General features: G+C 37.5%; 1 protein-coding gene and 1 long non-coding RNA gene across 3 annotated transcripts in view; one reads left to right on the top strand and one right to left on the bottom strand.

The window, feature by feature from the left end:
* LOC145519862 (uncharacterized) overlaps window positions 1-15,119 on the bottom strand; it is a 279,023-nt gene that overhangs the window by 29,945 nt on the left and 233,959 nt on the right. The window lies entirely within an intron of this gene.
* Window positions 1-15,119, top strand: part of CYLC2 (cylicin 2) — a 35,615-nt gene that overhangs the window by 17,352 nt on the left and 3,144 nt on the right. Inside the window, exons 4-6 of one of the 2 annotated variants that reach the window (XM_081524553.1) lie at window positions 183-1,943; window positions 2,263-2,327; window positions 5,759-5,953. In XM_081524553.1, the coding sequence (XP_081380679.1) occupies window positions 183-1,307 (1,125 nt within the window). In that variant the 3' untranslated portion in view covers window positions 1,308-1,943; window positions 2,263-2,327; window positions 5,759-5,953. The remainder of the gene's footprint in view (window positions 1-182; window positions 1,944-2,262; window positions 2,328-5,758; window positions 5,954-15,119) is intronic. The other variant, XM_081524547.1, reaches the window with a different exon arrangement.

Genomic DNA, 15,119 nt, shown 5'->3' on the forward strand with positions numbered 1-15,119 from the left:
TAATACAACAAGGAACAACATTTTTAAAAAAGCACAATAAACTATGCAAACTACCACTTATCCTCTATTTATCAAAATCTAAAATCTTTTCATAGTCAAAGTTGAATGTATTTAATATCCGGTAAAAAGGGCTGTGTAACTCACATACAAGTTGTTCATCATTATTCTAACTAATATTTCAGAAATATGATGAGGAGAAGTTAAGGGGAGATCATGATCGTAAACGACCCTTATGGATGCACCGTTCTTTAATGAGGATTTCTGAGAGACCATCTGTTTATTTAGCTGCCAGGAGTCAGCCTCGCCAGAAAGCAACTGGTTCCTCCAAGGAGTATGCTAAAGAGGCAGCAAAACCTTCATCTCCGATGGTTAAGAAAAGTAAAGAAGACAAGGACAAATCAGATACAGAAGCAGAGCCCACGGTTTCAAAGGAAAAACCCAGGAAACCTTCAAGGAAAGAACCAAAAGGTAAAGAAGAGACACCAGATGAAAAGAAAGATTTAAAAAAACAAAAAAAAGATTCAAAGAAGGGCAAGGAATCAGCGACAGAATCTGAAGATGAAAAAGCAGGTGCAGAGAAAGATTCTAAAAAAGATAAGAAGGGGTCAAAGAAGGGCAAGGAGTCTCCTTCAGATTCAGGAGGTGAAAAAGGAGATGCAAAGAAAGATTCCAAAAAAGATAAGAAAGGTTCAAAGAAGGGCAAGGGGTCTGCTACAGAATTAGAAGGTGAAAAAGGAGATGCAAAGAAAGATTCCAAAAAAGATAAGAAAGGTTCAAAGAAGGGCAAGGGGTCTGCTACAGAATCAGAAGGTGAAAAAGGAGATGCAAAGAAAGATTCCAAAAAAGATAAAGATAAGAAAGGTTCAAAGGGCAAAGAGTCTGCTACAAAGGCAGAAGGTGAAAAAGGAGATGCAAAGAAAGATGACAAAAAAGGTAAGAAAGATTCAAAGAAGGGCAAGGACTCTGCTGCAGAATCAGAAGGTGAAAAAGGAGATGCAAAGAAAGATGACAAAAAAGATAAGAAAGCACTGAAGAAGGGCAAGGAGTCTGCTACAGAATCAGAAGGTGAAAAAAAAGACTTAAAGAAGGATAAGGAAGGGAAAAAAGATTCAAAGAAATCAGGTGAGAAAGGTGATGAATCAAAGGACAAGAAAGATTCAAAGAAGAAGGATAGTAAAAAAGAAAAGAAAGATGAGAAGCCTGGTGAGGCAGGAAGTGAACCAAAGGATGCAGCCAAGAAAGAAAAGAAAGATGCCAAGAAGAATGCCAAGAAGGATGCCAAGAAGGATGCCAAAAAGGGAAAGTAGGCCTTGGATGATAATTCAAAAGCATATTTGATGAAACAATTTTAGTAGTCTGAAACTGCATCTATGAGTGGAAGGGGTATTCAAAGAATTAATGAAATAATTTGTAAAATGGGGGAAAGAAGAATTCAAAGATGGACTCAAAAAAGCTTCATTTAAAAAAAATAAGGAAAAACATTAAAAAGGCTTGGAGGTCAATTACACGAAATTTGGGGAGATGAGGATTCAACGAAAGACCTCCAGAAATATTCAGAAAGAATATTCAAATAAGAATGTAGAACTTAATGATGTTGAATCTGTGGATACAAAGAAGAAAAAAAATCAACAAAGGAGTCAAAAAATTCATGAATGCAGATGTTGAATCTATAGATTTAAACAACTTGAAGTTAATACCCACAGATTTAAATAAAGAATCATAGACAACATGAGGGGAAGCTTAACAAATTTCATAAAATCTACTTTCAAATAAGCACAAATACAAATTAAAGGCAGCATTCCTAAAAAAAAAAAAAAAAAAAAGGAAAAAGAAAAAAAAATACTGCTTTTTTGTGAGCCTATACCATCTTTGAAGAATAACCAGCCACAAACAATTTGATGGATATTGAATACTCTGCTTCCAAGACAAGATAAACATACTTGGTAAGTTAGTTTTGTTTCCTTTTAAATAAAATAAGATTAAAAATCAATTGAACTAGCTTAAAAGTTTGAATTGAAATTTATCATTCTTATAAAATTTCTGTAATCTGATTAGATTTTTACTAGATTTTCATCAGGTTTGAATATTATCGTAAGAAATATTTAAGTATGTGGTGGGAACACCACATGAATGAAGGTTTTTAAAGTGCCAGTAGAAAGCTTAAGGGAAGCAGAATTATTTCAGGTGAGGGAGAAGAGACTGGTTTATGATACATAACATAATTGCTTACCAAAAATTTTATGTATTTGATTGTTTTAACAGAAAATGGTGGCCAACTTCTCTCCATTTAAGAAATGATGCAAATCAAAATTGTTCAAATTACAAATGTGAGTAAATTTAAACGAGACATATTGATTCTTGGTAATATGATAAATACATATATAAAAGAAAATGAATGAGAATTAAACAGAGTTTAGCAGGGGCTTCCCTGATTGCTCAGTTGGTAAAGAATTGACCTGTAATGCAGGAGACCCCGGTTCGATTCTTGGGTCGGAAAGATTTGCTGGCGAAGTGATAGGCTACCCACTCCAGTATTCTTGGGCTTCCCTTGTGGCTTAGCTAGTAAAGAATCTTCCTACAATGTGGGAGACCTGGGTTCAATCCCTGGGTCAGGAAGATCCCCTGGAGAAGGGAAAGTCTACCCACTCCAGTATTCTGGCCTGGAGAATTCCATGAACTATATAGTCCATGGGGTCGCAAAGAGTCAGGGATGACTGAGTGACCTTCACTCACTTATTCACTCACTAACAGAGTGAAAATACTTCCATGATACTATTTTCATGTGAAAATAGTTAACTTTATAACTATATTAAACTCTTCTATCCCATGAATCTTATTAATGTGAAAAAAATAAAAAGCAGTATAAAACAAAAGTCAAAACCTTGGACTTGCCAATTAATGTCAATTAAATCTTTTTTTGATTTAAAACATACTCTTTCAGATGAACTCAACAATGTTGCAGAATTTGCTAAGTGATTTTCTCTCCTCTTTCTTATTCCCAATATAAACTCTAGATCTAAGATAAAGCTTCCCCTTTAATAGTAAGGGAAGGGCCTCCTCTTCCATATGCACTCAAAAGCTAACTTTCTATTAAGATTGAAGTGTAGTTTTTTCACCTGTTCTTTAAATATTGGCCTCTGTCTCCATATATCAACTGCTCAGGGGTTAATGGCTATTGCAGCTCATGGTCTTCCAGGTGGTCTTACCTTGCTGATCTGAGTCAGTCATGACGACAAACAGTTGAATCCTGCCCCATTGGTCTCCTCTCCCCCTTCCAGAAAACTCTTTATTCTCCCTCTGCTTATAGTAAAATTTTGTGTTCAGATATTCAACCTTTTCTGAAAATATTAGCATCAGTCTGAAAATTTAGGAAAACATTTTAAAAACAAAATGTATTGAAATATAGTTAATTTACAATGTTGTATTAGTTTAGGAAATCATTTAAAACCCCCTATTTACCTCTAAAAATACCCTTAAAATTTTCTAACATAATATTCAAAAGTCAAATTTTAGATTCAAAGTTAATATCTAGTGAAAGAACAACTGAACATCTGCCTTTACCATTCTACTGAACTGCACCAAAGTCATCAGGAAACCTCCATATAGCCAAATCAAACAGCAGTATCTTTTTATCCCAACAGCTCATCTCTTTTCTGTTTATTTCTCTGAGTTATTCCATCCATTCAAAGGGATTTATACATCATTCTTACATTGTTGAATCCTGCATTTTAAACATAATATTGATTTCTCCACTCAACTCCAAATTCATATATCAAAATATTAAATTAAAGCATCTACATCACTGTCTTCCAGGCAACTCAAAATTGTTGTCTTGTTTAGTTTCTCAGTCGTGTCTGACTCTTTTGCAACCAGTTGATTGTAGCCCACCAGGCTCCTCTGTCCATGGGATTTCCCAGGCAAGAATACTAGAGTGGGTTCCCATTTCCTTCTCCAGGGGATCTTCCCGACCCAGGGACCGAACCTGCACGTTCTCTACCGACAGGCAGATTCTTTACCACTGAATGGTAAAGGAAGCCCATCTCAATTTTTTTGTCGTTCAGTCGCTAAGTTGTGTCTGACTGTTTGCGACACTGTAAACTTCAGCATGCCAGGTTTCTGTGTCCTTCATTATCTCCCTGAGTTTGCTCAAACTCATGTCCATTGAGGCAGTGATGCCACCCAACCATCTCATCCTCAATGGTTGAGATGAAATCCTCACCCCCTTCTCCTCTTGCCCTCAATCTTCCCCAGCATCAGGTCTTTTCCAATGTGACTCCTCTTCACATCAGATAAAGTATTGGAGTTTCAGCTTCAGTATCAATCCTCCCAATGAATATTCAGGGTTGATTTCCTTTAGGATTGACTGGTTTGATCTTGCTGTCCAAGGAACTCTCAAGAGTCTTGTCCAGCACCACATTTGAAAATGTTAATTCTTCAGCCCTCAGCCTTCTTTATGGTCCAATTTTCACATTCATACATGACTACTGGAAAAACTACAGCTTTAACTATATGGACCTTTGTCGGCAAATTGATGTTTCTGCTTTTTAATACATTGTCTAGGTGGTTTGTCATAACTATTCTTCCAAGGAACTCTTCACTTTCTCAAATTAACATTTCCCAAATAGAACTCTTGATACCCATCCTGTGGTTCTCCAAAATTTCACCAAATCAGTAAATGACAGTGACATCTAACCTGCTGACTCAATCCAAAACTGATGGGTCATTCATAATTAATTTTCCTTTTATCCTACTTAGCAATTAACAAATTCTTCCTGAATACCTCCAAGATAATTGAATTGGTCTTTTTCACTGCATTTCTATCACTTTCACACTAGAAGTCCGATTAGCTGTTATATCTCAGTTGGATACCTCCCAAATTCCACCTAAATATAGGGGCAGCCCCCTCTATCATTTCTCACCGCTATGCTGTAAATCATTCTTAACAAAAAGTCATGATGTTTCTCCATTACTCAAACTTCCCAGTGTATTACAGTCACATTAAGCATAAACTTTCCTTCTGCTCTAGCTTATAAAATCTTTAATAATCTGACTGCTCACTACTTCTCTGCCCTCTTGTATCAAAATTGTCTACAATGGTCTTGCCACACTGGATTTCTTTCTATATTTAACTATACAGACCAGCAAAGTTTTTAGGCTTCACACTTGTTCCCTCTGCTTACAACACAATTCTCCACACACTTTACACTGTTGACATCTTCAAATTAATCATCTTCAGCTTAAATTTTACCTGAGTATTTTAAAATAGATTTTACTTTTAGAACAGTTTTAGGTTTACAGAAAAATTAATCTGTGAGTACAGAGATTTCCCATATATGCCCTGTACTCACACATGCATAGCTTTCCCCATTGTCAATACCCCTCACCAGAGTAATACACGTTACTACTGTTGAACCTACATTTACATATCATTATTACATAAAATCAATAGTTTACTATTGGTGGTGTACATTTTATGGGTTTTAAAAACATATAATGACACATAATAGTTTCACTGTCCTAAAACTCTTCTGTGCTCTGTTGATTCATCTCACTCTTGCCCCCTACCCCTAGTAACCAATGATCTTTTTACTGTCTTCAGAGTTTCTCCTTTTCAAGACTATCATATTGTTGGAATATTAATAGCCTTTATTGGAATGGCTTCTTTCATCTAGCAATGTTGCAGTTAAGATTCTTCCATGTCTTTGAATGGCTTAATAGCTCATTTCTTTGTAGTGCTAAATAATATTCTATTACCTAGATAAAGGAGATCAGTCCTGGGTGTTCATTGGAAGGACTGATGTTGAAGCTGAAACTCCAATACTTTGGTCACCTCACGGAGTTGACTCATTGGAAAGGACCCTGATGCTGGGAAGGATTGGGAGCAGGAGGAGAAGGGGACGACAGAGGATGAGATGGCTGGATGGCATCACTGACTCGATGGACATGAGTTTGGGTAAACTCCGGGAGTTGGTGATGGACAGGGAGGCCTGGCGTGCTGTGATTCATGGGGTCGCAAAGAGTCAGACATGACTGAGTGACTAAACTGAACTGAACTGAACCACAATTTATCTATTTACCGACTGAAATGGAGAAAGAAATGGCAACCCACTCCAGCATTCTTGCCTGGAGGATCCCATGAACAGAGGAGCCTGGTAGGCTACAGTCCATGGGGTCACAAGAGTCGGACACAGCTTAGCAACTAAACCACCACCATCACCACCTACTGAAAAACATATTAGTTGATTCTAAACGTTAGCAATTATGAATAAAGCTACTATAAATAAGCATATGTAGATATTTTCATAGGCATAAATTTTCAACCCGTTTGGGTAAAAACCATGGAGCACAATTAATGAATTGTATGGTAAGAATGTTTAGTTTTATAACAATACTATATTATATACTTAGAAATTTGCTAAAAGGTTAGGTCTGTTTTTATCATATTAAAAATGGTAACAATATATAAAGAAGGCAGAAGGAAACTTTTGTAGGTTATGGATATGTTTATAGTGAAGACTGGGGTGATGGTTTCTAAGATATATATTTATCTCCAAACTCATGAAGTCATCAAAGTGTCTACATTAAATATCTATAGCTCTTTGTAAGTCAAAAAGGTATGTGTATATATGTATATATGAATATACATACAGATATATACATGTACAGGTTCAATCCCTGGGTTGGGAAGCTCTCCCAGAGAAGGAAATGACAACCCACTCCAGTATTCTTGCTTGTAAAATCCCACAGACAGAGGGGCCTGGCGGGCTACAGTCCATGAGGTTGCGAAGAGTTGGACACGATTGAGTGACTGAGTCAGACACACACGCATGTATGTGTGCTTATTACATGTGCTCATATACACACATACACAAAAGAAATTTGAAACTACTTTTTGTAGTGAGCTTTACAGTTCTGCATTCCCACCAGGAGTGAATGAGATTTACTCTTGCTCTACACACTTGTTAGCTTTTGTCAGTATCAGTGTTTTGGATTTTGGCCATTCTAATTGGTGTGGTACCTCATTGTTTTGATTTGCATGTCTTCCAAGACACATGGGTGAGAACCCTTTCATATGCTATTTGCAATCTATCTTCTTTGATGAGGTCAAGGTTTTGACTCATTTTTTAACCAGATTGTCTGTTTACTTATTGTTGATTTTCAAGAATTCTGTGAATATTTTGGATAAACATTATTTATCAGATATACCTTTTTCAAATATTTTCGCCGACTCTGTGGCTTATCTTTCTATTTTCTAGTCAATGGTTACATAAAGCACAGTTTTTAAATTTGTTTTAATGAAGTCTAGCTTATCAATTCTTTCTTTCATGAATTTCTTTGGTTTTGTATCTAAAAAGTTATTACCAAACCCATGATTATTTAGTCTTTCTCTTATATTCTAAGACTTTTAGAGTTTTACATTTTCTATGTAGGTCTGTGATCCATTTGATCCAGACATGTTTCTCTGTACATCTTTTTGTCCTTCACTTCCCTGTCACCCAGCTACTTCTCTCCTCTAACATGCTATATTCTTCTGTGTAACATATATAACCACCTGTTGTCTGTCTATATCTATCAATCTATTTTATTTGTTTTCCAATCTAATTTATCTTTAATCTATCTACTTCTCTCTCTAGTCAAAATCATTTATTGTATTCTGCCTATTTTCTTGATAAGAATAAAAACTTCACCGGGGAAGGAAAATTATGGGACTTATTTACTGCTGTCCCTATTATACAGCATATACTGCACTGTACATGCAGTATACACTCAAACCATATGTCTGGTAAATGAATGTGTCAGTTGGAGTATCTACTTGAAAATAATTACTTGGGGTAGGCATCTCCAAGATTCTAAACTGAAACATATGACAGGAAAATCAAATTAATTCTCCAATTGCTATTTAGCTCACAAGGATATGGCCTAGTCTAATTTGATAAGATTCCTCTCAATGTGACTATATTCACTGTCAAATGGTTAGCTTAACTTAGAAGTTATGTGACCTAGTTTCGTACCCTTCCTATTTATGGTCTGGCATAACAGATTAGAATTAAAAAAAAAAAAAAAAGGTTTCCACTACATAGAAACAATTAAAGATCATATCCCCTTCAAATCTAGTATGAATAAAAAGTACAGGCTCAGTGTTTTGAGTCATTACTTGTAGCTCTGATTTCTAACCTATGTACTTAATTCTTCCATAAAGGCTACTAGTATCACCTAAAAACAACTTTACTTATCAGTTTAGACTCTGATCTATAGCAGAGGCTCTTGGTTTTTTCCTAATGCTGTATTTTATGAGCCAAATGTGGACTATGAGTTCTGTTAAAAATATGTGGAAATGATAAAAAAAAATAAATAAACCTGTAATTCATGTGCAAAAAAGGCTTTTGGCCATTAACATAATGAATATAATATATATTAAGGAAACTCTCCAGTCAATGAGGATTATACCTGTCTCTAAGATATGTCCAGTTTTCTAACTTTTAGTCATTTGCTTTTTCTTTATTTCTAACAATAAGCAGCAGAGATGATTGGTTGTTTAACTATATGTTGTTTTTATAACCCTTAATGGCCTTGTCTCCTACTAAGGCCAAACAGGAAGTGAAACAGAATGGGATATCAATTCAAAGGGAGAATTCCATGTGTAGGATAACGTTCGTCTCAATAATCTTGACATATGATTCTATTCTCAATTTTGACCTACATCATACAGTTTGCATGTGGAAGATAGTATTCTTCCCTTACTGGTTAATTTTTCTTGAGTAAAGTTTAGAGCTGTAAAACTGAAATCCAGATATTAAAGAATTGCTGCTTTTGTAAGCTTGTTGATCAGTGGATATATGATTAAATCATTGGGATGACTTTCAGGTGATGGCTAAAGATTTACAGTATGATTAAAATCACATTAGCAGTTACTGTTTAAAGAAAAAAGAAATCTTGTCTTTAGCAGTGTATATGTCTGAAAAAAATATGTAATTTCTCTGGCCTCCTTGTGTGGAAAATTAAGGTAGTACAATAAATCATTCTTTAGTCATGTTTGATATTATAGAATTCTAGAGATACTCCACAATATGCTTCATTACCTGCAATGGTATGAATGTTTGCAAGGTATTCCTGGTTTGAAGATTTTTTTTCTTCTCTGTATGTATGTGTGTATATGTGTGTCTGCATGTGTTTATGTAATTTTGTCGATGTTACAAAGCAAATAAGAAAAAAATGTCAAAAGTGAGTATCATTAAAGATGAAATAACTGATTGACTTCAATTGTTTGTTTTACATAAGAGAAAACAAACATCACATTATGCCCAATATAAAATACCCACTGATTTTCTGAAATTACAGATTTTAGATATTACCAGTTTCCTCCAGTTTCACTAAAATCACTATTATCACTAATTCTAATACAGGAATAAATATCTATAGTAAAAAGGAGGGGGATTAAGATGGCAGGGTACGAAGACATAGAGCTCACCTCCCCATAACATTCAACATCAAACATACATCTATAGAGACAGAGATGGCAAGTTGTGCACAGTTTCACAAACCAGAAAAGGCAAGGAAACAGAGTATCCTCTAGAGGCTGCAAAAAAGAAACTACTGAGCTGACATGTTGATTTTTGCCAGTGAGAACCCTGAACTATAGTGCTATAAGATAATTCTCCTGTGGGGCTTTCCATAGAGGAAAGAAAGATGTTTTTACTGGATCTGCGATGGAGTGGTGAGTCAGAGCTTGCATCTCAGTCTATAGATCATGAGGAGGAACTTCACTGAAGTTTGTGAATAAATGTTCTACATAACGTGAAGACAAAAGATGCCATTTTAGCTTTAGTTCTAAGAGCAGACTCTGACATGAGGACTTGGGTGATCCTAGGAAACACAAATGAAGAATGAAGAAAGAAAATCAGGGAAGCGAAATGGTAATGAGCAGATAATCACTCAGTCCCCATCTGGAACTTCTGATAAGCCATGGAGAACACATGCTGGGCCCTTCCTACTGTGGAATGGCAAGTGAAAATGCAAGTGAAAGACATTCAGTCCTGTCAGACTCTTTGCGACCCCATGGACTATGCAGTCCATGGAATTCTCCAGGCCAGAATACTGGACTGGGTAGCTGTTTCCTTCACCAGGGGATCTTCCCAACCCAGTGCTCACACTCAGGTCTCCAGCATTGCAGGCAGATTTTTTACTAGCTGAACCACGAGGGAATGGCAAGGCCAGGGCTTTTATCCTCTGATTCTTCGCTCCCACTTGGAGAAATAGATTGCTCCTCACTGAGTATTGGTCGCCCAGACTGCACTTTCCCACAATTCTGGGTTGTCCCTAGTCAAGAGAAACCTGTAGTGCCAGAGAAAGTTCTTAAGCCGAGAATAAGAGATTCTGGTGTTTAAGGTAGGACTGTCAGTTTGCTAGAAACATCCACAGCTGTCTGTGAGCTCAGATGAGCTGAGACGATAAGTGACAGCAGATATTGTTGACAAAATCCAGAAAACTATACTTGTGGTGGGAGAAAAACCTAGATGATACACACTTAAAGTGATCATTTGGGGGGAACAAAGGATTTACTTACTGTTAAAATGGGAATGGGCTTTCCTGGTGGCTCAGTGGTAAAGAATCTGCCTGCAGTGCTGGAACCACAGGAGTCTATGGATTCAATTCCTGGATTGGGAAGATCCCCCTGGAGGAGGAAATGGCAACCTACTCATCAGGACAATCCCATGAACAGAGGAGCCTGGTGGGTTACTGTCCATGGGATAGCAAAGAGTCAGGCTCAACTGAAGCGACTGGACAAGTATGCACAAAATGGGGATGACAAATGAATTCCAACTCTCATACCATCTCTGATTAACTGGTTGCACAGTGCTGTGTTGAGGAGGATTCTTAAAAGGCTCAGTAGGAAATTGTATCTTTATCAATTAGCAACCAAGACTTGGAAATGGAAGAATAGAGGGACAGCATGTGGGCCATGTATGTGCCATCCTCTTTAAAGTTGAGACTATTTTTATTAACAGCATCAATGAATGTGATTTCTTTAATAAATTCTTCCACAGATTTGATCTTTCAAAATGCACAGCATGTGAGGTATCTTCTGTTAACAGGCAAATTCTCCAATTAATGTTATGAATAAAACTGGGATAACTTCAAGGGCACAGTAGTTATAGGCATTAGCTTTGTTATTTTGCTATATGTTTCAAGTAAACATGATATTTTTTTCTCAGCTATGCACAAAAATCAGTCATGATATTAACCAGAAGATACAAAACAGATTAAAGAAAGATAGTGTTTAGTAGTGTCAGTGCTTTGTCGTAGTCATCAATGTTTGAACAAGGTGGGGTGTTAATATATCATTTCTCTTAGTAATTTTCATTAAACAATACAGTGTTAACAAATATGGATATGTTAAATAGTTAGATGGGAGGAATCCTTTCACAATGTATATCCATATCAAATAACCATGATGTGTACTTTTGTCAATTATACCTCAATAGAACTGGAAAAAAATCCTTAGAGGAAAAAGGATCATTAAATCAAGTGGGCAAAAAAAGTATTATTCATCTGTCATAATATCTTAATGAGGAAAATATCACCATTTACTCTAAGACATTATTTGAACTTCAGACTCCAACATTAAGTACAATGTTAAATATCTCAACTTCTACTTTTGCAACACAACTCAGTTTCAAGTTTATGGTTATTTCAAAGTAGCCCTCAATTCTCATCTCCAATAATGCATATGAGTAAAAACTACCATCAGGTTCTGCCCAAACCACTACTGCTAATATACCTGTATTTAGTTTCATCACAATGTAGTAATAGTAATATATGTATATACACATACACTCATACATGATGCACACACATGTGGAATAATTCTCATGGAAAACTAACTGGAAACTGGCAGAAGAGCTCCAACACAGTCAAAACGGGCCTTTGTCAGTGTGTACACAGGGAGTTGGTGACACAACAGTATGCAAAGGCTAACCACTGAATCTAGGGCAGAGAGTCCCTGGCATAGGACTCATTTAGCTACACAGAGACAGCCTGGAGGAACTGGGGTGTGGTCACAGTGGGAGGGTGACAGTCATTGTCAGCACACTCAGAAGTATGTAGTGGTTTGTCTCCCAGTGAGAGTACTCAAGCTCTGCTCACTCCACACTGAAGCTTGCTAAATCTGGAGCAGACAGGTCCTGGGAGAAGACTGCCACAGAGACAGCCAAGATCTCAGGCAGCAGTGCAGTCGCCTCAATTCTTACATACCCACAACTCCAAACCACCAGCTCTAGGCCCAGACTGCTAAACACAACAGCTTTGCACTAACTAGATCTGTGATGAACATAAGAGAGAAAGGTTTGTGATGGGGACTGCTTCTGAGCAGAACCATGGAAACCTACAGAGAGGGTTCATAGGTCCTGGGTGACCAAACAGGCCTACCTGCATTATCAATCCCTTTTTGGGGGCAAGGTGCACACTCATGGGCAACAAAACTTGGTTGAACTTGACCCTCAGAGCTTCTTATCCAACAACTGGGGAGCAGACTTCACACCCAACAGGACAATGGCAGATATAACAGAGAGGAAGCCCTGACTCATATCCTGCACAGGCTTTAAATAAATCAACACCAACTACACCCTCTATCAAAGAGATAATGTCCAGCACACCCTGAGTAAAGACAAGCATCCAGAAGAACAAAACAACAAAGTCTAAATTTTCTTCATGAAGTATACATATAAAGTTTACTTCCAAGGAAGGAGATATTAATATGAAGCCTATAAGCATCCAAAACTTAAATGAAAGTTTTGTGGGCATTCATTATTTTTTTTTATTTTACACAAAATTTGGCCTCATCAAGAAAGTGTTAGTTCAGGGAAAATATGAAAGCAATTCTGAATATGGTGTTATTCAAATTCCCTTTGCAATGTATACCTTTGTCAGGTAGTAAAGGAATAACTTGCTAAAATCTAGATCAATCTCTGTAAAAATGAGAGAAGAGTAATCATTGTTATAACAAATTTCTCAAAAGGTCACTAGTGAGGAATATCTTCCACCTATATATTTATCTATCTACCCATCCATCCATCCACTGACATACCTATCTACCTATACACCTACTTGTCTACTTACCTGCCATCTATCTCTATGGTCTTCTTTCAGTTATTTTAGTATTTTTATATCATGCTTTGTCATATCAATTTTATTTATTCATTGGACAATAATTCACTAGTAAGTACACCAGATGGGTTTCCCTGATAGCTCAGTTGGCAAAGAATCTGCCTGCAATGCAGGAGACCCCGGTTTGATTTCTGGGTTGGGAAGATCTGCTGGAAAAGGGATAGGCTACCCACTCTAGTATTATTGGGCTTCCCTGGTGGCTCAGCTTGTGGAGAATCCATCTGCAATGCCGGAGACCTGGGTTCGATCCCTGGGTTGGGAAGACCCCCTAGAGAAGGGAAAGGCTACCCACTCCAGTATTCTGGCCTGGAGAATTCCATGGACTGTATAGTCCATGGGGTCTCAAAGAGTTGGGCACAACTGAGTGACTTTCACTTTCACTTTCAAGTACACCAGATGGAAGAATTCTGGGTTTCGGTCATCAGTGAACGTGGTATCTGGAGAAATTGAATAATTTCCAAGAAAACATAGCTCTCATTTTAAGACTCTCCTTGTTAAATGATTCAAGCAGAACTCCACTCAGCCTAATCTGGAGCCTAGTGTATTATAAAAATGATATTGCCTATAGAAAAAAAGTGCTTCCATAGGCAATTATGGAACAAGTATATGAAACAAGTATAGCATGTTATGAATGAAAAATATTACTATGAGTAAATGTAAGAGGAAGGTATCTGGATAGCGACTTCTAGTTTTCTTACCAGATTGAGGTAGTAGGAGACAAATAACAGGAAATCTATTTGGAGTGCTTAATCTGTTCAAGAATTAACTTTATGGTTCTCAGAAAGTTATAATACATGCTATAATTTTTACATTTCCTAACCCTAAGTTGCCAATATCCGCTGGATCATCGAAAAAGCAAGAGAGTTCCAGAAAAACATCTATTTCTGCTTTATTGACTATGCCAAAGCCTTTGACTGTGTGGATCACAATAAACTGTGGAAAATTCTGAAAGAGATGGGAATACCAGACCACCTGACCTGCCTCTTGAGAAACCTGTATGCAGGTCAGGAAGCAACAGTTAGAACTGGACATGGAACAACAGACTGGTTCCAAATAGGAAAAGGAGTACGTCAAGGCTGTATATTGTCACCCTGCTTATTCAACTTATATGCAGAGTACATCATGAGAAACGCTGGGCTGGAAGAAACACAAGCTGGAATCAAGATTGCTGGGAGAAATATCAATAACCTCAGATATGCGGATGACACCACCCTTATGGCAGAAAGTGAAGAAGAACTAAAGAGCCTCTTGATGAAGGTGAAAGAGGAGAGTGAAAAAGTTGGCTTGAAGCTCAATGTTCAGAAAACTAAGATCATGGCATCTGGTCCCATCACTTCATGGCAAATAGATGGGGAAACAGTGGAAACAGTGTCAGACTTTATTTTTTGGGGCTCCAAAATCACTGCTGATGGTGATTGCAGCCCTGAAATTAAAAGACGCTTACTCCTTGGAAGGAAGGTTATGGCCAACCTAGATAGCATATTTAAAAGCAGAGACATTACTTTGCCAACAAAAGTCCGTCTAGTCAAGGCTATGGTTTTTCCAGTGGTCATGTATGGATGTGAGAGTTGGACGGTGAAGAAAGCCGAGCTCCGAAGAATTGATGCTTTTGAACTGTGGTGTTGGAGAAGACTCTCGAGAGTCCCTTGGACTGCAAGGAGATCCAATCAATCCATCCTAAAAGAGATCAATCCTGGGTGTTCATTGGAAGGTCTGATGTTGAAGCTGAAACTCCAATACTTTGGCCACCTCATGCGAAGGGTTGACTCATTGGAAAAGACCCTAATGCTGGGTAGGATTGGGGGCGGGAGGAGAAGGGGACGACAGAGGATGAGATGGTTGGATGGCATCACCGACTCGATGGACATGGGTTTGGGTAGACTCCGGAAGTTGGTGATGGACAGAGAGTCCTGACGAGCTGCAATTCATGGGGTCGCAAAGAGTCAGACATGACT

The sequence above is a fragment of the Giraffa tippelskirchi genome, chromosome 1 (genome assembly GCF_054371585.1).
Source record: "Giraffa tippelskirchi isolate mGirTip1 chromosome 1, T2T-mGirTip1v1.2.pri, whole genome shotgun sequence".
Lineage (NCBI taxonomy): Eukaryota > Metazoa > Chordata > Mammalia > Artiodactyla > Giraffidae > Giraffa > Giraffa tippelskirchi.